We start from the raw sequence: 21711 nt of genomic DNA, 5'->3' as shown, positions 1-21711 counted from the left end.
TCCACTGGTAGCTTCTCTCTGCAGGACTTCTTTCAGCTAGCTCCAATCCTCCTCCAGATGCCACTGCCATCCTCTGGTGGTGTCTCTCAGGCTTTCGCGGCCGCAAAGGTACCCAGCATCTAACAGGACCACAAACTGAAGAGGGGGCCGGTCACACTCTCCGACGACACGCCCCCTTTCTGGTCCACTCAGCTTCCAGCCCAGCTGTCCAGAAGCAAACTTGGATCCAATCCGGAGGCAGCGGGGCGGAGTTTCGGGACTTTGGTTCCTTCTCCCCCCCCCTCCTGCTCTGGGCGCTGGCCATTGGCAGAGCCTGGGGCTGCTCATTGTGTGTATGGTAATAAGCGGCTGCGGCGCTGTGCCCCACTCCGCCTCCCCGGGGCTGCGCCGCTGCTGCCATCGCCGCTATGCGCCCTGCTCCGCCGCTGCCCCAGCTGCCCCGCCGCCGGGCTCCTATATAAGTGTCGGAGCGGGACCCAGGGGGCTCCTGAAGATGAGGGCTCCGCCGCCTCCGTCCTCTCTGCAGAGCTCAGCGCTTCTGGCCGGCCGCCTGCCAGGGGAGAGCCCAGCCCAGCGCCCCGCAGCAGCAGCGGCAGGGGGCCGCGCAGGGCAGCGGCGCAGGGAGTAGCTGCAGCGCGCTGGCGGCTCCCCTGCCCCCGCGGCCGCTGCCATGAGCTGCTCGGACGTGGTGATGCACCATTCCCAGGCGGCGTGTGGGGCGCCCCAGTATCTGCCAAGCCCGGTGGCGGCAGCCGCGTATTGCCCCCCTCCTGCGCCCAGCCAGCAGGTGAGCCGCCGTCTCCACGGGGGCTGGGGCCGAGCGAAGGGCGGGCGGCGTTCACCCGGGCTTGGGTCGGGAAGCGCCGGCGAGGTGCGGGTGGGAGCAGGAGCCGGGGTGACGCGAGATCTCTCTGTTGGGGGAATGCAACCAAAGTAGGGTGACCAGATGTCCCCATTTTATAGGGACAGTCCCGATACTTGGGGCTTTGTCTTATGTAGACTCCGATTACCCCCACACCCTTCCCGATTTTTCACGCTTGCTGTCTGGTCACCCTAAACCAAAGGCAGGTTGAGAGGGGCACTCTCTGGGCGGGCACTGTCACTGCACCTCGCTCCGGACGTCCTTGCATAGCCCCACCTGCCTGAAGGGGCCGAGGCAAAGCAGCGCCTACAGCTGTTTGTATAGCTCGTCCCTGCACAAGGTGTCGGTGTATGGAGGGGGTCTCCCTGCCCCGCCTGTGCCTGTGGCTGGTCAGTTCCTGTGTGGCACCGCTTGGCTGCCAGGCTGGTCTCTGCAGTCCCGTGCGCCCCCACTCCCTGTGTTATTCCTCTGGAGTCACTTTCCCTCGCGCGGGGCACCTGGCAAAGGACCAGCCCCTCCGCCGGCCAGGGAGCGCGGCTGGGCGGACTCCGGGATGGGTGCTGTGCTGAGAGATGAGCGAGCGGGGTCTGCCATCCCCGCAGCGGGCAGCTCTCCAAGCCCCGGGGGGTGGGAGCGGGGGGCGCTTCCCCACATCCTGCTGTCAGTTCACGGAGGGGAAGTTGCCAACCTGCGATGACAACCAGGAGCGAGGAAGCGGCAGGGACCAGGCTCCTGGGGTGAGTTTCCCTCTGATCCTTGGGTTTGGGCTGTGTCCGGGGGGACCGAGGCAGCGTTGCGTACGGAGACCTTTCGAACCGAGCCCGTGTGCTGATAGTGGCCACATCGGGGACATCTGGAAAGGAAAGGGACTCGCTAGCCTCCGGGTTGGTGAGAGAGTCTCAGCAGGCTGCCCTGGCTTTGAGAGCAGGAGTGAGTTAGCTGGCAGTTTTTTCACCAGTCCCAGGGAATGTACTTGGCACTCATAGATATCAACGTGTGAAATATACATAACAACAAGCGGAGACGTTTAAGTCTCTCTCCAGAAGATCTGGGGTGTAACATTTGGGGGCGGGGGCGAAGTAGGTGCAGCGCTTAATTTTTAATGAAAGAGGTGCCTGGGCTCAAGCAAAACAATTTTGTTTTTACTTTCATGACTGAGGGGGCAAGCCCAGAGGTGTCGGGGCTCCGTCCTGGCAAATCCTGACACAAATTAAGCACTGGGCAGGTGTGTTTCAAAGAAACATGTCTTAGGAGCTAGTGAGGCGGTTTTTAAGCCTGAAAAGTTGTTTCATTTTAAAGGGGAGGAAGCCAATATTTACCCCTTGTTCTCGTTTCCAGGCACACCCTAGTAACCCCCATCCCACATAAAGTCTGCTGCTTTAAATAAAGTATTTTGTGTATTAATGTCAATGGCTACTTGCATTTGATAGTTGTCAAATCTTCATTGTGATCAGAACTACCACATATACTATATATACTCAGCCACCTGAATCCAGAGACATAGCTGAGGATGTCGAAGGAATAGGACAGACTATTTCATATGAAGCATCCTGTTTTCTGAATATGTATTTTGCTTACAAAAAGGCATGTAATTGTATGCCCACTTAGCTTTACTCTGCAGTGCAGCTTTCAACTGGTTTAGCTGTTCAAGTCTATAAAATGTTGCTCTTTTGGAATATCAGCTAAAACAATTTTACATTTGAACTTGGTGATCTGAATCAGGAAATTCTTATCAGGCTGACAGCATTTTTAGACTATGCAGTGTGTGGGTGAAGGACTAATATTGACTTGGCCCTAATGTAGTCATCTGAGAATACATTTTTTGGTTGTTGCTGCATTCCATAAGGTTTTATCATTATTATCCATGAAGATTGTTTTCTCCGTACATGGGAAGTGACCCCTAATATCAACTTGCCTGGGAGACACAAATATGGACGAAAACATTAAAATTCCTACTGGATGTTATTGTTTCCTTTTTATTCATTGTTGTGTGGGTGAGAGACAGTTTTTGCAGAAATGATATGAAAGCTGACTTTTCCAGGTTGCTCATGTTGTTCACGGGCAATAGGAAAGTTTGGTGTTTTTATCCATTGCAACATGCTTTCAGATTGATTTTTCAAATCTAGGTCAGAGCTTGCAGAACGGAAGGCTCTAACTTGTCTGGGAATTTTAGTTTTTAAAGTTTTTCTTAATGTCCATAAGCGTACTTGTTAACTTTAAAAATATATAGTGAAAATAAAAATGCTCCATTTGACTGGAAGACCTAAAAACATACAATTAGGGTTGAAAATGAAGTTTTAGGTTTTGTCTGATTTGGTTACATTGTTCTTAGGCTTTTGATATAATGTACACAGTACTTTTTGTAAGGAAATGCATTAAACAGTCATTAGCTTTAACTAAACTACAGTTTGATGTGGCTATTCCTGCTGCTGCACGCTTTAGATTGTGATTGTCTTCACATGACAGAGAGGAAAATGAGCTTGCATTCTGCATTTAAGGATAACCGAGGTTTTAAACATGAGTATGATGTTTACTCATCCACTATAAGTTCCACCAAGTAATTGTCCCAGAAGCACCACAGTGAAAGCTTAGTTGCTAGTAAACTTATTTTATTAATAAAGAGAATTGTTGTTGGGTCAAGTTATTTTACTGCTTTAACAATAAAAGGGATTGTGTTAAATATACAAGATGAGAGGACATGGAGTTGAACCAATACAATTTATGGGTTACTGCAAATAAAAAAAATGCTGTTATTATAAAAGTCACATCAATGATTTGTTTTTAATCAGTTCATCCCATTTGCACTAGCTATTCTTAAATAGTTCACACTGCTTCTGTTGGAATAAGAGGTTTCTTTATGAACTGTTGAAATTCAGGCTGTAGGACTAGAAAGTGGAGCAGTTCAATAGCTCACTGAACTGGGAATTTTGGATGTTCTAACAGCTGTGAAGTTTGGAGCGGTTTATAAATTTATGTTGTAATGCCCTGAAATCCAACACTTAAAAATAAAACACAAAAACTATATAATAGGTTCCTCTTCCATCTGTACAATCACAATGGAATACATTGTTTTTCAGACAGTATTCCACACTGCACAAAACAGACAGGTTTCTTCAAAATTAGATTGCCAGGGATATTCACCCCATCAAGTAGTTGGGTGCCTGACACTCTTTAATGCTTTATAAATGTAACTGTCACTGGGTTTTTATTCCTTTTTTTGTGTTCCCCATGTTATGCTCTTCTAAGTGCTTGGTAAAGATAAGAACTATTTTAAAGAATTTTCTTCTTTACCAGAATTGAGTCTTTTTTTTCAAAACGTGCATTCATGGGACATCTTAAAAACAAAACTCTGTATCAAAGCTAATGAGGTGGAGCTCATCCTTGACATTTCCAAGAACTCAACCTGCCTTTTCCAATGTCATTACACAACTGTTGTTGTGTGTTGGTGCTCAATTGGAAAAAAATCCATTTTATGATAAAGAAGACTAATCTGTAGTGGATTCCTTTTGGCCTTAGAGTTTCAGACTCTTTACAGGGATTTGGTGGTGTGTTCCTTTTGCTGAAGTTTAGGCATCTTGAAGGATTTTTTGTGTTGGATACAAAAGTTTCTATTCTTGCTTTTGCTATCTGGCTTGCATCTTTTTTTAGACCAAGCTAGTTCCTCAGCTAGAGGACCTAATCTGTTTTACACAAGCTGAAGATCTAGCCCATAATAACTATTTGGAAAGATAACCCTCACTTACTTTTATTGGTACTATCTAGGTGTGTTGGCAAGTGTGCTTTTGGCATGCAACTAACTGTTGTCACATCAGCCCCGTGAAAGGGTTTTGAAGATAATTTTTTTAAAAATGGGATAAGAATGCAACGGCATCTTCTTTTAAAGTAATCACATGATTTAAAATGATGGAATATCAAATACTTGTTGCATGCAGAAGTGAAGTCTTGGTAGATTTTTTTTTACTCCTTTAAGAGCAACCCCTCTGCCCTTTTATTTCTCTGTCTGTAATTCTGCGTGCCCTAAAATCAATGCAGAATTTCTGGAGCCTTGGCTTTTCACAATTCTGTAGCCAAAAAATCCCTTAATGGCAAACTAATTTAGCATGGGATTTTAAAAAGGGTTTACGGGGATTAGGACCCAACACCCGTTCATATTCAGTGGGAGTTGGGTCCTAACACTCTTGGGTTTTATTTTTTAATTTCACCTAGATCTGTAAGAATGCTGAAGCCCAGGGCGTTTGTCCAATAAAATAGATGGGATATGCATGTGTACACGCATGCACACACAAAGTGCCAGGTTGGACAAGTGAAAATGAGGCGCAACCCTGGATTAAGCATCCACCTGCATATTGAGTTTTCCTTTTATCCGCCTGCCAAAGTACCAAAGAGTTGAAAAGTACACTGTACCTGTATATGTGTGATAGTGTTATACTAGGGATATACTGCTCCTATTGATGTGCAGTCAGGACCCATGCTTATAGAATTCCACAATATTCAAGTTATTAAAATCCGTCTTCTAATTTTTATCAAAATGCTTCCTCAGGATCTGATTCAAGTCCAATGGGAGCCTTTCCATTAACTTCATTGGGCTTTTGGTCAACCCATAAGGCTCATCTTTAAAAGCATCCTTCAAGTTCATATTATAGATATAGTTGGCCAAATCCTGCCATAATTTACACCCCATGCAATCCCATTAGCATCAGTATGTATGGGCGGGCATGCTGTATTCCTGCTATTCTTGCTAGTATGAATTTCTTGCCAAGTCTACTCAATATAAATAATTATACTTAACAAGTATATGCCCCCTTTTATTCTCATCCTCTGACTTGGTGGTTTCTTTCTCTTCCACTCCCTGTCCTGAGATTGCCAACCAGGGTGGCAATAGTTGAGTGGGCCATGACTGGTTTATATTGGAACAGGAGTGAGATCTAAATTTGTAGCCTCTCCATTTCACATGGGCCACCAACATACAGTCAGATAATACCTACTTCCATTCATTCCATCTCAAACCAGATTTAAGATAGTGACCTAAAGAAGAGAGGCTCAGTATCCCATTCCCAATCTGCTGACCCACCCAGTGTCCCTGTGGAAACTTTATTAACCCCAAGTAGATATTGTTTAATTCAGATATCTACATCTTTCCATGGAAATAGTTTATTAAACTATATGGCCACCAGCCCAACACACTATTTAACAAAGGGTCGTTTTAACTGTGCCATCCTCAGTTCCCTTTCCTCTGCACTGTAACTGATAATCCAAAGGTCCAGGTGAAAAAAATTACCCTAACTTTGCTGTGCAGAACTATTCTGCATATGCTCATCTCTGTACTTATTCATTTGTAATTATAACAATTAGCACCTTATGTTTTCAAAGCACCCTGCAAGTACTAACTTGTAGTCCAGAGCTGCTTGAAGGAATTTAGCTAGCTAGTTAGCATCTGATTATTTAAGGATGTCCTCTTTTTCTTTTTCTTTTTTTTTGTTAAATGCTTTCTAATTTATGTAGAGGAGCCTCATTTACACAGAGATGTGCCACAGTTTGCTACTAAAATTCCTTTTTGGTGGCTTTTACTAGAGTGACAGGCTTTTTCTTTCAATGTGCTATTTTCTCAGTCTTGTTGCACAAGATTTTCTATCCATTTACAGCAATAGAAAGTTTAGCCATTTCAGTTTGATTTGATCAGTGTATATATTTATCCAAAACTCTGAATGCTTATTCAACCTGAACCTTCGTATTTTTAAGGCGCACTTGTCCCTAATGATTTGCTATGGACTTTTTTTTTAAACTAGACATAATAGGATCTAAAAATCAAGAACCCCGTAGGATGGGCCTGCTTGAATAGATGTCAAAATAATGGTGGCTTTTGGTTTATTCAGCCTTCTTTGTAAAGCTGTACTTGTCCAGAGATCCAATGGCACATGAACATGATTTGACCCACTACCTTAAATGCCATGCTGGATTCCTTGTCTATGACCTAATCTTAATAGCAGGCTGCTGCCGAGACGGAATTCCCTTATTGGCTGCCCTTGTTCCTTATGTGCTAAACTGAGCTTTAATTCTTCTACCTTCTGGCCCATGTAGAGACACAGGTTTCCAGAGACTATAAAGCATCAAAACAGATAGGAAGGCTTACAAGCTAGAGGAGGTAAGGAAATGGAAAGGAGGATGTCATGACTAGTGCAGAGACCTGGACATAATTGGGAAGTGTGTTGTGTGGGATGGGATCCGATACATATTACTCCACATACAATGCCGTACTTTTGGCTCTAGCTAAAAGAGAAGACTAGCAGTCTTTGACTTCACTGATCATATTGTGCAATCTGCAGCTGCTTAAATACACGGCAGAACTCATGATATGACAAATGTGCAAGTGAAACTGGGTTAGCACAGATTGTGGTTAGCAGCAGCTTAACCAACACAAGCAAAAATATGGGTAGATAAATTCAGCCAATGGTCAAGAATCTTGCATCTATTTCAAATAGCACTGATGCAAACATAAATGCTCACAAAGAGATCTCTACTCATATCCACAGAAGCAGCTCACCAGTTAGCAGGCAGGTAGAGAAGTTTAAAGGGGAAGAGAACAATTTGATTTCAGTTAAAGGAAATATCCTCTGAGAAGGGAGATATTACGTCACCATTAAGTGATCTCATTAGAGATTCTTATTCAATAGAATGCTGTATTTAGTGAAGAGAGGATTGACTATAACTGGCATTTTGATTGTCAGAGCTTTCCACTTGTTTTTTAAAAGACATATGCAATTTTATACCACAACAACCTGTTCAATAGTCTTTTCATAATAGTAAACAGAATCATTCATAGATCCTGAAAATTTTATTTTAACATAGAGCTCTTATTCTTATCTTTGCAAGAGTCATCAATGGTGACTGTCAGTCATTTCACATCAATCTGTGCCCAAAAGCTTACACTTGTCAATAATCAGCACTACGGACTTAAAAAGAGAGGAAAAATACCAAAGATTCAGTGTTTTCTAAAACCAGTCAAACAACTGCTTAGAATAACTTGTAATAGTTCCACTCGTGGACTAGAGGGGGTTGGGGAGAGAGGAAGATTGAAATGGAAAATAAATCAGATTCATAGACTGTGGTAAGCAGAACATTCCTGCACAAAGAAGCAACTCTGGAGATAAGTTTTAATTTCCTGAACTCCAGTCTCTTTATAGGAACATTGAAAGACTTCCTTCTGGATAACTAAGTCAATCCAGGGGCTATATTAAACAGCGTGTGTCTAAATAATTGTGTGCATGCATATGTATTCATATATTTGCAGTGTAAATATATGTGATATATCCATGATATATATCAACTTCTACAGTGCTCTATACATACTTTATTAAGGTCTGGCATATAGCCTCAGGCAGGGGTAGTCAATTATTTTTTGTCAAAGTCCAAATTTCATGGTCAAGGTATAGTCAAAGTCCAGACTCCAGAGAAAATAATAATAATTAAAAAAATCTCAATAGTGATAATAATAAGTAAATAAAAAGATTTCAGAGTCCGTTCAAAAGTATCTGGTGGTCTGGATTTGGCCTGCAGTCTCCCTCGTGACTACTCCTGGCCTCGGGTCTGAGATAGACTCTAATATATCAATATCTATTAGACACCTATAAAACTTTCTCTCTTGGTTTAAAACAGAAACAATAAAAACTCTCACACTTCTGGCCTGGTTTTTAATGGGGTTTTAATGGGGTTTGTCTGCACATCTAGAGTTTGTGTAATGTTATGGCACTGTCACATATATGAAGTACAAGATATGTATTATATATTGTAAATTCTATAATCCTATATAGTGTATTAAGGCCTGAACCTTCAGTGCTTGCAAAGACGAAAATATTAACTTCATTGGAAGTCTTGCCTGGGTACAGGAGCGCCGCCAGCTTTTTTGGCACCCTAGGTGGCAGAAGGTCCTGCCCCCAAAATACTGCCCCCGACAGAGGCGGCGGAAGGTCCCGCCCCCGAAATACCACCGACGACCGGGGCAGCCGAAGATCTGGCCGCCGCAGTCGCTGCCCCCCAAATGTTAGGCAGTCGCCTAATGGATTGCGCCGGCCCTGCCTGAGTAAGAATTGCAAGATCGGACCTTAGGAGAACATCATGTTATGAAATTTTGTGTTAATACAATTTTTTAAAACATATTAATAACATATACTATGTTCTCATCACCCAAAACTCCTCCATTCAAAAAAATTTGCCTGACATAATTTAATACACAGCTAGCTAGCTATGTTTTCATTTCTAAAGTAAAGTGTTCACTTTTAAAGTGAAACCATTCAGCGTTTTGCTTTTATTCTCTGCACATTTGTCTTTCCTCCCCCAGTTTGTGTGTAATGTGGAAGGGGCTTGGTATAAAATGTGAGTTCCTCTAACCATATGTCTAAATAAACAATATTCCACAAAGCGATTGCTCAGTGAGACTTGCCCTCTATTAGCTTGAATTGAATTTCCAAAAGTCATTTAGGATCGTCTGAATCACAAATAAAATAAAGTGACCTATAGTTATTATATCCATCACAGAATTTTGTGTAACGTCATCAGAATTTGAAAGATTACTTCATTGTTGCAGTGTTCAGTCAACTAAACTATTACCTTAATAGTACAATCCAAGACTAGGTTCTGCAGTATGTTGACTCCCTACTAAAATTGTGGATGTCAAGCTTATAGGTTTGTTAGGTCCATTTGCAGTATTTGGAGTATGATGATTGTAGTGAATTGATTTAAATAATATGCATTTTCTAGTAATCACTGGTAAGTAATACTTGTGTTTCTACTTCATTTCACAGTAATTAAACGCTGTCTTTTTAAATATTCCAACTGTAACTGATTCTGTAATTTACCAGATTGCAATAGAGCTTCCGATTATATAAAATATTAAAATCAATTTAGTATGCGCTTCTGTAGAAGGAAGTTCATAAACTATCTAGGAACCAAAATTTGCTATATAAATAATACATTTGTAGGAAAAGGTGAGAGCCATAACCACGAGGAGATATTGATGGCACTAAGATGTTGCCAAGCAAATCATAATGGATGGGTCAAACTCTACTTTTTAAAAGAAGCTACTGAGTACTGATGCATGTGTACTTCAGTCATGTCTGTGTGGCTGAATCTTGTCTGTGTGTAGAGTTGGTTGTTTAAATGGCTGGCTGGCTGTGAGCTGTTGCCGTTGCAGCCTATTGGTTGTGGTGAGCTTACTTTCTGTGAAAACTGTTGTAAACTGGAACATCTGAAAAATATGTTCCATGCAAAATTGGTCTTCACACAAATTTATTTTGACATTTTGGTTTGATTTGAGGGAGCAAAGAGTTGGGAATAGTTGTTCACAGGCTTCTGACTTTTTGTTGTTGTTAAAGTTTCTATATATATTGTTTGGGGGTTTGTCAATGTTTTTTTTCTTCCAAAATTTGTTTTACAAATTGTTATGTAAAAGGAAAAATGCAACACAGGCTTAAGTGAGAAAACTCTTTTTTTCTACTATCAGTGGCATTACTTTGTGCTATGAAACGTCTCAAAAAGGGTCAGATTCTGCCACTTTTATTTACGTGTAGTAGTATGTCACTCTGTAAGTGGTCTATGAATTATCTCAGGGGCCAAAGGAGTTATGAACTCTGTTACTGTGGAACATTAAAACAGGGATACATAGTTTCAGGGTTTTTCTACAGAGGTCCTGGTTTACTCCGTTTCTTGGCAAACACCCAGAAGCATTCATTCGAAAGTTGGGAGTTTATTGATCAAACAACTCCTCCCCCACAAGAAATTAAAATAAAAATTTATATTGAAACTGAAATTGAGTGATTACGCAAAACAAACTTAATCAAAAACCTATTAAAGTCTCTGCTTTTGGAGGCAAAATGCAAGCATCTCTCATTTTCATTAACAGCTTTCTTTGATGAAAAGGAAGGGTTAATTTTACTCTCAATTCTGATGTGTGAAAGGATATTCACTTCTGTTATTAACAGTCAAAGGTGGAAGAGAGATCGATGTGGGAAATACGGTTTTTGTTGATGTTTCTGAAACACTGGGAGGCTGGTCAGTTAGGAATGGATGCTTTAGTCTTTCAGATTAGCCAGGACACCTGTTGCTTGGACTCAGGCTCACATGCCAGTCAAGGATATTATCTGGTTGGGTCCTTTCTCCTCAGACAAGACAGGGCTGTATGTGGTAATACATGCAGAATAGTTGATTTCAGGATTTCAGGATTCAGTGAAAAGCTGAGAGATTGAGAGATAGGGTAGGAGGGAAAAAAACAGTGAGGCAGAAAGTACCACAAAAGGGAAGGGAGAGGGAACAGGATTTCATGTACCTTTGCAGTGCTGGCAATTCAGTATCCTGACTGATGGACTGAGAACTGGATGTCATTATGATATGATGACTCTCAGGACTCAGAGGTGAAAAACAAAGTTCCTTGAACAAGAGCAAGGCCTGATGGCCTACTTCTTGGGAAGGAAATCCTTCCATCTGGTCTCCTCCCTCTGTCTTGAGGTGGAGGAAGGTTAGTTGAGATGAGTTGGGATGATTCTGCAGAAAAGGACCTAGAGGTTAAAGTGGACGGGAAGCTGGATATGAGTCAACAGTGTGCCCTTGTTGCCAAGAAGGCTAATGGCATTTTGGGCTGTATAAGTAGGGGCATTGCCAGCAGATCGAGGGACGTGATCGTTCCCCTCTATTCGACATTGGTGAGGCCTCATCTGGAGTACTGTGTCCAGTTTGGGGCCCCACACTACAAGAAGGATGTGGAAAAATTGGAAAGAGTCCAGCAGAGGGAAACAAAAATGATTAGGGGGCTGGAAACATGACTTATGAGGAGAGACTGAGGGAACTGGGGTTGTTTAGTCTGCAGAAGAGAAGAATGAGGGGGGATTTGATAGCTGCTTTCAACTACCTGAAAGGGAGTTCCAAAGAGGATGGATCTAGACTGTTCTCAGTGGTGGCAGATGACCTTCCAATCCTGATATTCTATGATCTATGATCTAATGGTCTCAGGTTGTAGTGAGGGAGGTTTAGGTTGGATATTAGGGAAAACTTTTTCACTAGGAGGGTGGTGAAGCACTGGAATGGGTTACCTGTGGAGGTGGTGGAATCTCCTTCCTTAGAGGTTTTTAAGGTCAGGCTTGACAAAGCCCTGGCTGGGATGATTTAGTTGGGGTTGGTCCTGCTTTGAGCAGGGGGTTGGACTAGATGACCTCCTGAGGTCCCTTCCAACCCTGATATTCTATGATTCTATGAGACAAGTTGGGAAGCGAAGTTGGGTGAATGTGAGCTGGGATGGGATGAGGTAGATTTTTTTTTTCAAAGTCTCTCTTAAGAACCCCATAAAGGGGAAAAGTGGGTGGTATAATTCATCTCCTCATTTTTTGTCCACCAATTAGAGCTGATATCTGCCACACCAATATTAGTCCACTAATTTCTGGACCCGTATCATCTTGTGTATTGAGTCCAACCTCAACAGAATTCTTGAATCCTATCATTAGGCCTTTTTTTGTTTGGACTAATTTAGTTTCCCTGTCTCATTTTCTTGCACTTGTTCATAACATTCATTATTGAAAACAACTTGGCCTATTTTAACAACAAGCAACAAATATGATTAGGGGTATGGAACAGCTTCCATATAAGGAGAGATTAATAAAACTGTGACTTTTCAGCTTGGAAAGGGAGGATATAATAGAGGTCTGTAAAATCATGACTGGTGTGAAGAAACTAAATAAGGACGTATTATTCACTCTTTTTCATAACACAAGAATTAGGGATCACCAGATGAAATTAATAGGCAGCAGGTTTAAAACAAACAAAAGGAAGACAAACACAAGCTCAGCACACAGCAAGTAACCCGCAAACACAAACATACACTACAGACAGCCACTTACCCCAAGGGTGCTGTATTTGCTCCTCCTTCACCTGGAGAACTCTCTTGCAAAATTCTCTGTTAGCAGCCCCTGTTCACAAAGCTCCCTGGTCGTTTGTGCACTGCTTTACAAAGCTCTGGCCTTTTGATAGCCCCACCCACTGACTAAGGCTCAGCCAATTAACAGAGTTTTCTAGCTTTCAAACCTTACTTTGAAGCTCACAGCTTCCAACTGCCAGCCACAGCCAAATTAAGTGTAAAAATGTAATAAGAAAAGCCAAAGATGAGCCTGAAGAACAGCTAGCCAAAAACACAAAAGGTAATAATTTTTTTTAAGTACATCAGAAGCAGGAAGCCTGCTAAACAACCAGTGGGGCCCCTGGATGATCGAGATACAAAAGGAGCGCTTAAAGATGATAAAGTCATTGCGGAGAAACTAAATGGATTCTTTGCTTCAGTCTTCACGGCTGAGTATGTTAGGGAGTTTCCCAACCCTGAGCCAGCTTTTGTAGGTGACAAATCTGAGGAACTGTCATAGAGGAGGTTTTGGAATTAATTGATAAACTTAACATTAACAAGTCACCGGGACCAGATGGCATTCACCCAAAAGTTCTGAAAGAACTCAAATATGAAGTTGCGGAACTATTAACTATGGTTTGTAACCTGTCCTTTAAATCGGCTTCTGTACCCAGTGACTGGAAGATAGCTAATGTAATGCCAATATTTAAAAAGGGCTCTAGAGGTGATCCCGATAATTACAGACCAGTAAGTCTAACATCGGTACCGGGCAAATTAGTTGAAACAATAGTAAGAATAAAATTGTCAGACACATAGAAGAACATAAACTGTTGGGCAAAAGTCAACATGGTTTCTGTAAAGGGAAATCATGTTTTACTAATCTATTAGAGTTCTTTGAAGGGGTCAACAAACATGTGGACAAGGGGGATCCAGTGGACATAGTGTACTTAGATTTCCAGAAAGCCTTTGACAAGGTCCCTCACTAAAGGCTCTTAGGTAAATTAAGTTGTCATGGGATAAAAGAGAAGGTCCTTTCATGGATTGAGAACTGGTTAAAAGACAGGGAACAAAGGGTAGGAATAAATGGTAAATTTTCAGAATGGAGAGGGGTAACTAGTGGTGTTCCCCAAGGGTCAGTCCTAGGACCAATCCTATTCAACTTATTCATAAATGATGTGGAGAAAGGGGTAAACAGTGAAGCAGCAAAGTTTGAAGATGATACTAAACTGCTCAAGATAGTTAAGACCAAAGCAGACTGTGAAGAACTTCAAAAAGATCTCACAAAACTAAGTGATTGGGCAACAAAATGGCAAATGAAATTTAATGTGGATAAATGTAAAGTAATGCACATTGGAAAAAATAACCCCAACTATACATACAATACGATGGGGGCTAATTTAGCTACAACAAAACAGGAAAAAGATCTTGGAGTCATCATGGATAGTTCTCTGAAGACGTCCAAGCAGTGTGCAGCAGCAGTCAAAAATGCAAACAGGATGTTAGGAATCATTAAAAAGGGGATAGAGAATAAGACAGAGAATATATTATTGCCCTTATATAAATCGATGGTACACCCACATCTTGAATACTGCGTACAGATGTGGTCTCCTTATCTCAAAAAAGATATACTGGCACTAGAAAAGGTTCAGAGAAGGGCAACTAAAATGATTAGGGCTTTGGATTGGGTCCCATCTGAGGAGAAATTAAAGAGGCTAGGACTTTTCAGCTTGGAAAAGAGGAGACTAAGGGGGGAGATGATAGAGGTATATAAAATCATGAGTGATGTGGAGAAAGTAGATAAGGAAAAGTTATTTACTTATTCCCATAATACAATAACTAGGGGCCACCAAATGAAATTAATGGGCAGCAGGTTTAAAACAAATAAAAGGAAGTTCTTCTTCACACAGCGCACAGTCAACTTGTGGAACTCCTTGCCTGAGGAGGTTGTGAAGGCTAAGACTATAACAATGTTTAAAAGAGAACTGGATAAATACATGGAGGTTAAGTCCATTAATGGCTATTATCCAGGATGGGTAAGGAATGGTGTCCCTAGCCTCTGTTTGCCAGAAGCTGGAAATGGGTGACAGGGGATGGATCACTTGATTACCTGTTCTGTTCTTTCCCTCTGAAGCAGTTGACATTGGCCACTGGGCAAGATGGACCTCTGGTCTTACCCAGTATGGCTGTTCTTATGTTCTTATTTTCCATAGTTAATTCCCAAAGTTATAGATTATTTTGACATCTTATGAACTTTCACTTACTTTTCATAGTTGAACTCACAATTAAAGTGAATTTCTAGGCCCAGTTAACACAATATAATCCATCTCCTTTATGAACCATTTCTCCCCATAATCGGAAGTTTGCTCATAAACTCACAGTTATAAACAAAACAAAATGAAACTTTAAATTTTCTTAACATTACATGAACTTAAATTGGCTTGGCAGTATTTTATCAAATATGGAAAAATCATATTGGTATAACTATTTACATTTTTGTAGTGAAATCAGAATAAATCAGACACTGATATACTGCATACCTTCAGCTAAAGGTAGGAACCTTGGTCTTACATACATTAGGATGGTATAGTTTAACATGCACTATTATGTTCAACTCATTTGTCATATTTTAAAAATCAAACACTATTGTGTTTCAGACATTTTTACCTCTAGGGGTGCCTAAAATGGAAAACCAAATCCTTAAAGCCAAGAACACCCAAAATGTTTTGACACCTTATTAAGTTGTGGTTTGAGATTTAATTCACAACTAATGCAGTAGCAGACCTGAACTAAGCTGGGATTTTGTTAATGAGAGGGTTACTGAAAGTGTTATTTCAGTAAAAGTCTGCATTAGCAACTTCAACAGTTTAAAACACTTTCTTTTTGCCACTTTTTGCTTCTATTAAAAATTTACTTTTTCATTACACCTTTAAAATAATTACTAATTACAGAAACCATGAACTTTAAAACAAAACAAAAAAGAAACAAAGCATTTCTTTAAAGATTTTTTTTTTAAAATAATAACTTTAAAACCATTGTCAATGCTTTTTTCTTTCTTTGTTTTTAAGGCAAAAACATTAATGTTTTGCTTTCATGCTTACCTCAAAGAAGCCCAACACATTTAAGAATTGTAAAACAAACTTTGGTTTTAAACTTTGAATAAAATTGCTTGTTTGCCAAGGTGCCAGCTTCTGAGTATGTAAACCCTTTAAGACCCACAGTGGGCGCCAAAAATGGTATATTAATTTAGATGTAATAAATGAGCCAAAACTGTTAGCATAATCCAGTTGCTGTCTTACGTTAAAGAGTGTTAAACAAGTTCTGGGGTTTGGGAGACAGAGACCTCTGCCTGCTTACTACTGTGGCAAACGCACCATTTTAACATTTTATTAAAGATACAGGAAAGAAGGAAAAACAGTTAAAACATTTGAAATATAAAATTTTAAGTAAGTCTTTTCATTTAAAAACATTTTTTGTTCCTTTTTGCTTTAGATGAGAGTTTTAGAAGAAAAAAACCCTGGTTTGACAGTTTCTGAGATGATATCAAAGATGATAATAACTGTCCTTTCTTGGGAAAAGAGAAAAAGTTAGTTGAGTTGGACTGGAGCTGCTGTTGTAAAGTCCAATCCTGTTTCATCTCAGGTGGTATTTGGAGTTCAACTGGAGCTTGTAAGGGTGGTGATGTCATCTGTATCCCTCGCCCCAGCCTGGTTTGCACAGGACATGTCTCGGGATCAGGATGACAAAGTTCTGGGATCCCGGGAAACAATGGGGTGGCAGCCATGATGCTGATGCCCTTTCCAGCAGCCTCTGTCTGTTCTTTCCTCTTCTCCCCGTCCCCTGAGTTTTTTTTTCTTTAGGGACCCAAAAAGGGAGTGTCAGGTGGACAAGACCATCCCTTATTATTTTGTCCATCCGTTAGGCCTAGTTTCTGACACACCAATTTTGGTTCACTGATTTTTCGGACCTACATTTTCCTGTTTACCAAGGATGATCTTAACACAGTCATTGAGTTACATCAGTAGGCCTTTTATGTTCAGACTAATTTAGTTGATCTGTCTCCCTTTCATACCTTTTCCCATCAGTATTTGTTATTAGAGGTTATTGTGACATATCATGAACATTTACATACTTTTTACAGTTGAGCTTGCAATTAGGCTGTTGGCCCAATTATTACAACAGGTTCCATTGCATCCCATGGTGCTAGTATGTGTCGAGTGAGGTGGTGTTCATAGGGAATGGAGATGACAAAATCTGTTCTAAAGTGACCTATTTAAAGTGAATGTTTTAAATTATACAGTGTGGCCAACTCTTCTGTAAAGTTAGGGTCCATATCTACAGCCTTTGCGGCCTATTCATAGCAGTGAAGCTGAATAAAGATTTCAGGATTCACCTGTTATCATCTATGTTATGATTGTTTTTTCAGAGGGGCTGAGGTAATGCAACTCCCATTAACTTTACTTGGAGTGGCGGCTGCGCAGTACCTGTGAGAACTGGGACTTTAATGAGTGCTTGAGCAACGGGAAACTCTGAAGTGGGGCTGGTTGAAAAATTCTGAAAACTTTCTATGAAAAACACTGACTTTTTTTTTAAACACGTTCATTAAAATGTTCCTCTTTTTTTTCCTACCAGCTTTACCCTTAAGACATTATGCAATGTGTATATTAAATATATGTAATTTCCTTTAAGGAAACTGGGTGTTGTGTTTCCATAAATTGCCACTAGTGATGCGTCTTCTTGTTTTGTTTTGTTTTGTTTTTAATCCCAGAAGAAGTTAGCTGTTTACAACAAGATGCAAGAGTCCCTGGAGGTGACCCTTCCCAGCAAACAGGAGGAGGATGAGAAAGACCAGCCCGCTGAGATGGAATACCTTAACTCTCGCTGTGTCCTTTTCACTTACTTCCAGGGAGACATTGGGTCAGTAGTGGATGAACACTTCTCAAGAGCTTTGAGCCAAGCCAGCAGCTTCAACCCAGAAACTGCCCTTTCAAAAAGCAAGGCAGGGCTAAGCCCCCTGTGGAGAGGTAAGGGAAGCAATAGTTTGACTACATGCTGTCTAGCTTACGCAGTCAATCCGTTTTACGACAACATATGCAGCGTTATGGCTGGAATCTTGCTGATTTAATCCCTGCTGATTTTAACCCTTGCTCCAGAGTAGGTGGAAGCAGCTAGGAATTTCTTGGGAGTGAATGGCTGGAATTGATGGGCAGGGAGCAAGAATCAAAGATATACACGATAAAGACTTTTCAAATTCCTCCTGGCATTCAGTGGGGCAGTTGAAGGCTTTGAGGAACAAGAAGGAGTTAATGTGGCTTCACAAGGAATTGCTGTGAGCTCTAAGGCATAACTTTAAGCCCCAAAGTTTGAAAAATGTGGTCATAGAGGATAAAGGGCACTAGCCAGGGACTCAGGAGACCCAGGTTCAATTCCCTGCTCTGCCACAGACTTCCTGTGTGACCCTCGGCAGGGTCATTGGTTCTCTCTGTATCTCAGTTCCCCATCTGTAAATTGGAGATAATATACAGTGCTTTCATGCTGCTGTGTTGTGATCATAAATATGTAAGCAGAGTGTGAATGAACTCTCCTCTGATAGTTATCTGCGAGGGGGAGAGACTTCAAGAGCAAAATGTATTTACATGAGCACACCTACTCTGCTTAGATATCCAGCAGATAGCCGGTGTTGCTCAAAGGGATCAGCTTTGGTAGTGTTGGGTTACAAATCACTTCAGTACTGAATGCAGGGATAGTGAAATGCTGTTATCAATGTTGTCTTTATTATATGAATAAAAGGTATCAGAACTGTGCTTAACCTGTCCCAAATGAGGGGGTTATCCTCAGCTGAAAGGACCTTGTTAAGCCAAGGGCTTGAATGCCAGACCCCTGTGAAAATAAGAGGGGGAGGGGACAGGTGTCCCAGCCAGGAGGTGTGGACTCTTCCTAAGGGTCCCTGGTCTGGTTTAACCTGTTTCTCCCCACTGTTCAAAGATAGAGCTAAATAGGCTCCATTAGGAACCTTTGTTATTTTAAGTGCTTAAATGAGAACTGATATCACTTGTGGTGGGACAGTGTTTATACCCAGCCTGCTAAAAGCTGACAATCACTAAGAGACTGATATGCAGAGGTCACAGCAGAGAGGCAGGTGGCAGCAGAAGGTAACTGACAGTCAGCCAGCAAGAGCAGCAAGCAGTCCTCCTATGGAAGTGGGATGAGCGGCTGGCAGGGCTCAGATGATGCAGCAAGCAAGGTGCCTTCTTCCCTAAGTGCGAGGTGAACTCACACAGGTGCACCGTGACCTCTGCACCCTGGGTCCTCACTGACAAAGGACAACCACTATGAGTGGGGTATGGTGAGGGAGCAGAAAGGGGCTCAGAAAAGGAATTGTTGGTTGCAGAACTCAAGAACATAAGGTATGAACATAAAGCTAATGTACTCAATGATTTTTTTGCCTCTGTCTTCATGAACAAAGTCAGCTCCCAGACTGCTGCACTGGGCAGCACAGTATGGGGAGAAGGTGACCAGCCCTCTGTGGCGAAAGAAGTGGTTTGGGACTATTTAGAAAAACTGGACGAGCACAAGTCCATGGGGCCGGATGCACTGCATCCGAGGGTGCTAAAGGAGTTGGCGGATGTGATTGCAGAGCCATTGGCCATTATCTTTGAAAACTCATGGCGAACGGGGGAGGTCCCGGATGACTGGAAAAAGGCTAATGTAGTGCCCATCTTTAAAAAAGGGAAGAAGGAGGATCCGGGGAACTACAGGCCAGTCAGCCTCACCTCAGTCCCTGGAAAAATCATGGAGCAGGTCCTCAAGGAATCAATTCTGAAGCACTCAGAGGAGAGGAAAGTGATCAGGAACAGTCAGCATGGATTCACCAAGGGCAAGTCATGCCTGACTAACCTAATTGCCTTCTATGAGGAGATAACTGGATCTGTGGATGAGGGGAAAGAAGTGGATGTGTTATTCCTTGACTTTAGCAAAGCTTTTGATATGGTCTCCCACTGTATTCTTGCCAGCAAGTTAAAGAAGTATGGGCTGGACGATTGGACTATAAGGTGGCTAGAAAGCTAGCTAGATCAGCGGGCTCAATGGGTAGTGATCAATGGCTCCATGTCTAGTTGGCAGCCGATTTCAAGTGGAGTGCCCCAAGCGTCGGTCCTGGGGCCAGTTTTGTTCAATATCTTCATTAATGATCTGGAGGATGCCGTGGACTGCACTTTCAGCAAGTTTGCAGATGACACTAAACTTGGAGGAGTGGTAGATATGCTAGAGGGTAGGGATAGGATACAAAGGGACTGAGACAAATTAGAGGACTAAGCCAAAGGAAACCTGATGAGGTTCAACAATGATAAGTGCAGAGTCCTGCACTTAGGATGGAAGAATCCCATTCACTGTTATAGACTAGGGACCGAATGGCTAGGAAGCAGTTCTGCAGAAAAGGACGTAGGGGTTACAGTGGACGAGATGCTGGATATGAGTCAACAGTGTGCCCTTGTTGCCAAGAAGGCTAACGGCATTTTGGGCTGTATAAGTAGGGGCATTGCCAGCAGTTCGAGGGATGTGATCATTCCCCTCTATTCGACATTGGTGAGGCCTCATCTGGAGTACTGTGTCCAGTTTTGGGCCCCACACTACAAGAAGGATGTGGAAAAATTGGAAAGAGTCCAGCAGAGGGAAACAAAAATGATTAGGGGGCTGGAACACATGACTTATGAGGAGAGGCTGAGGCAACTGGGATTGTTTAGTCTGCAGAAGAGAAGAATGAGGGGGGATTTAAAACTGCTTTCAACTACCTGAAAGGAGGTTCCAAAGAGGATGGATCTAGACTGTAATCAGTGGTAGCAGATGACAGAACAAGGAGTAATGGTCTCAAGTTGCAGTGGGGGAGGTTTAGGTTGGATACTAGGAAAAACTTTTTCACTCAGAGAGTGGTGAAGCACTGGAATGGGTTACCTAGGGAGGTGGTGGAATCTCCTTCCTTAGAGGTTTTTAAGGTCAGGCTTGACAAAGCCCTGGCTGGGATGATTTAGTTGGGAATTGGTCCTGCTTTGAGCAAGGGTTGGACTAAATGACCTCCTGAGGTCCCTTCCAACCCTGATATTCTATGATTCTATGATTCTAAGGCAGAAGGCACTGCCCCACGCACGCTGGGGTGGGTGTCCTGCTCACCGTTTTATGATTATGAATCCTGCTTGTGGTATTTTCCCTAATTTTCTGGTGACTTCCCTCCTTTCATTAAAAGTTTCTTTTCAGCACTCAGACCCTGTGCTTGCGAGTGGGGAAATATCGCCTCTCAGAGGTGATCATGGGTGGTGTGTAATTTTCCCAGGTTACTGGGTCGGGGCTTGAGCCGGTTTTGTGTTGTGCTGTTGAAAAGGAACCCCTAGATATTAAACCATGCCTTGTTTGCTGCAGGCTCCACCTGGCAGAAGGGTTAAAAATGCAATGGAGATTGTGAGGTGTTCATATACGATAGTAACATGGGCTAAATAAGTACATAAATTATGTGTCTGTACAGGGATGAACAAAAAAGCAGTGTGAGTTTTATAAAGAGCAGATCTTGCCAGACAAACTAGATTGCTTGTTTTGATAGGATTACAAAATTAGCGGATGAAGACAAATATAATTAAGACAAAAGTAACTGAAATCATCTTGTGATGTGTATTGAAATTGGCAGAAGGGCTGTAAGCCAGGGGTGGTGAGAAATGGCGACATATCAAGTTGGGTGAGTGAGATACCACGGGGATCTGTGTTGGGCCTGATCATGTTTGACATCTTAATTAATGATCTGGAAGAAGGAACAAACAGCACATTAATGAAATTCACGGTTGATAAGAGAGAGGATTTTTGAATACCACTGGGAAAAGGAAAATAATGCGCAAGGACAATCTTGCCAGAAAGACATCAACAAATGGGTGGAGTTCAGCAGAAGACAGCCAAAATGATTGGGGAGCTGGAAGAAAGTAGGAGTTCATCCTGC

The 21711-nt window shown here is 42.0% G+C and overlaps 1 protein-coding gene across 2 annotated transcripts in view; it reads left to right on the top strand.

Annotated features, from left to right (window-relative positions):
- Positions 1 to 322: 322 nt before the first annotated feature.
- Positions 323 to 21711, top strand: part of VGLL3 (vestigial like family member 3) — a 36741-nt gene continuing 15352 nt past the window's right edge. The window contains exons 1-2 of one of the 2 annotated variants that reach the window (XM_039500206.1): positions 323 to 787; positions 17641 to 17758. In XM_039500206.1, the coding sequence (XP_039356140.1) occupies positions 671 to 787; positions 17641 to 17758 (235 nt within the window). In that variant the 5' untranslated portion in view covers positions 323 to 670. Of the gene's footprint in view, positions 788 to 17502; positions 17759 to 21711 lie in introns of both variants that reach the window. The other variant, XM_039500205.1, reaches the window with a different exon arrangement.

The sequence above is a fragment of the Mauremys reevesii genome, linkage group 1 (assembly GCF_016161935.1).
Source record: "Mauremys reevesii isolate NIE-2019 linkage group 1, ASM1616193v1, whole genome shotgun sequence".
NCBI classification, from domain to species: Eukaryota; Metazoa; Chordata; order Testudines; family Geoemydidae; genus Mauremys; species Mauremys reevesii.
Note: the sequence above shows the minus strand (reverse complement) of the source record. Positions and strands in the feature narration are given on the sequence as shown.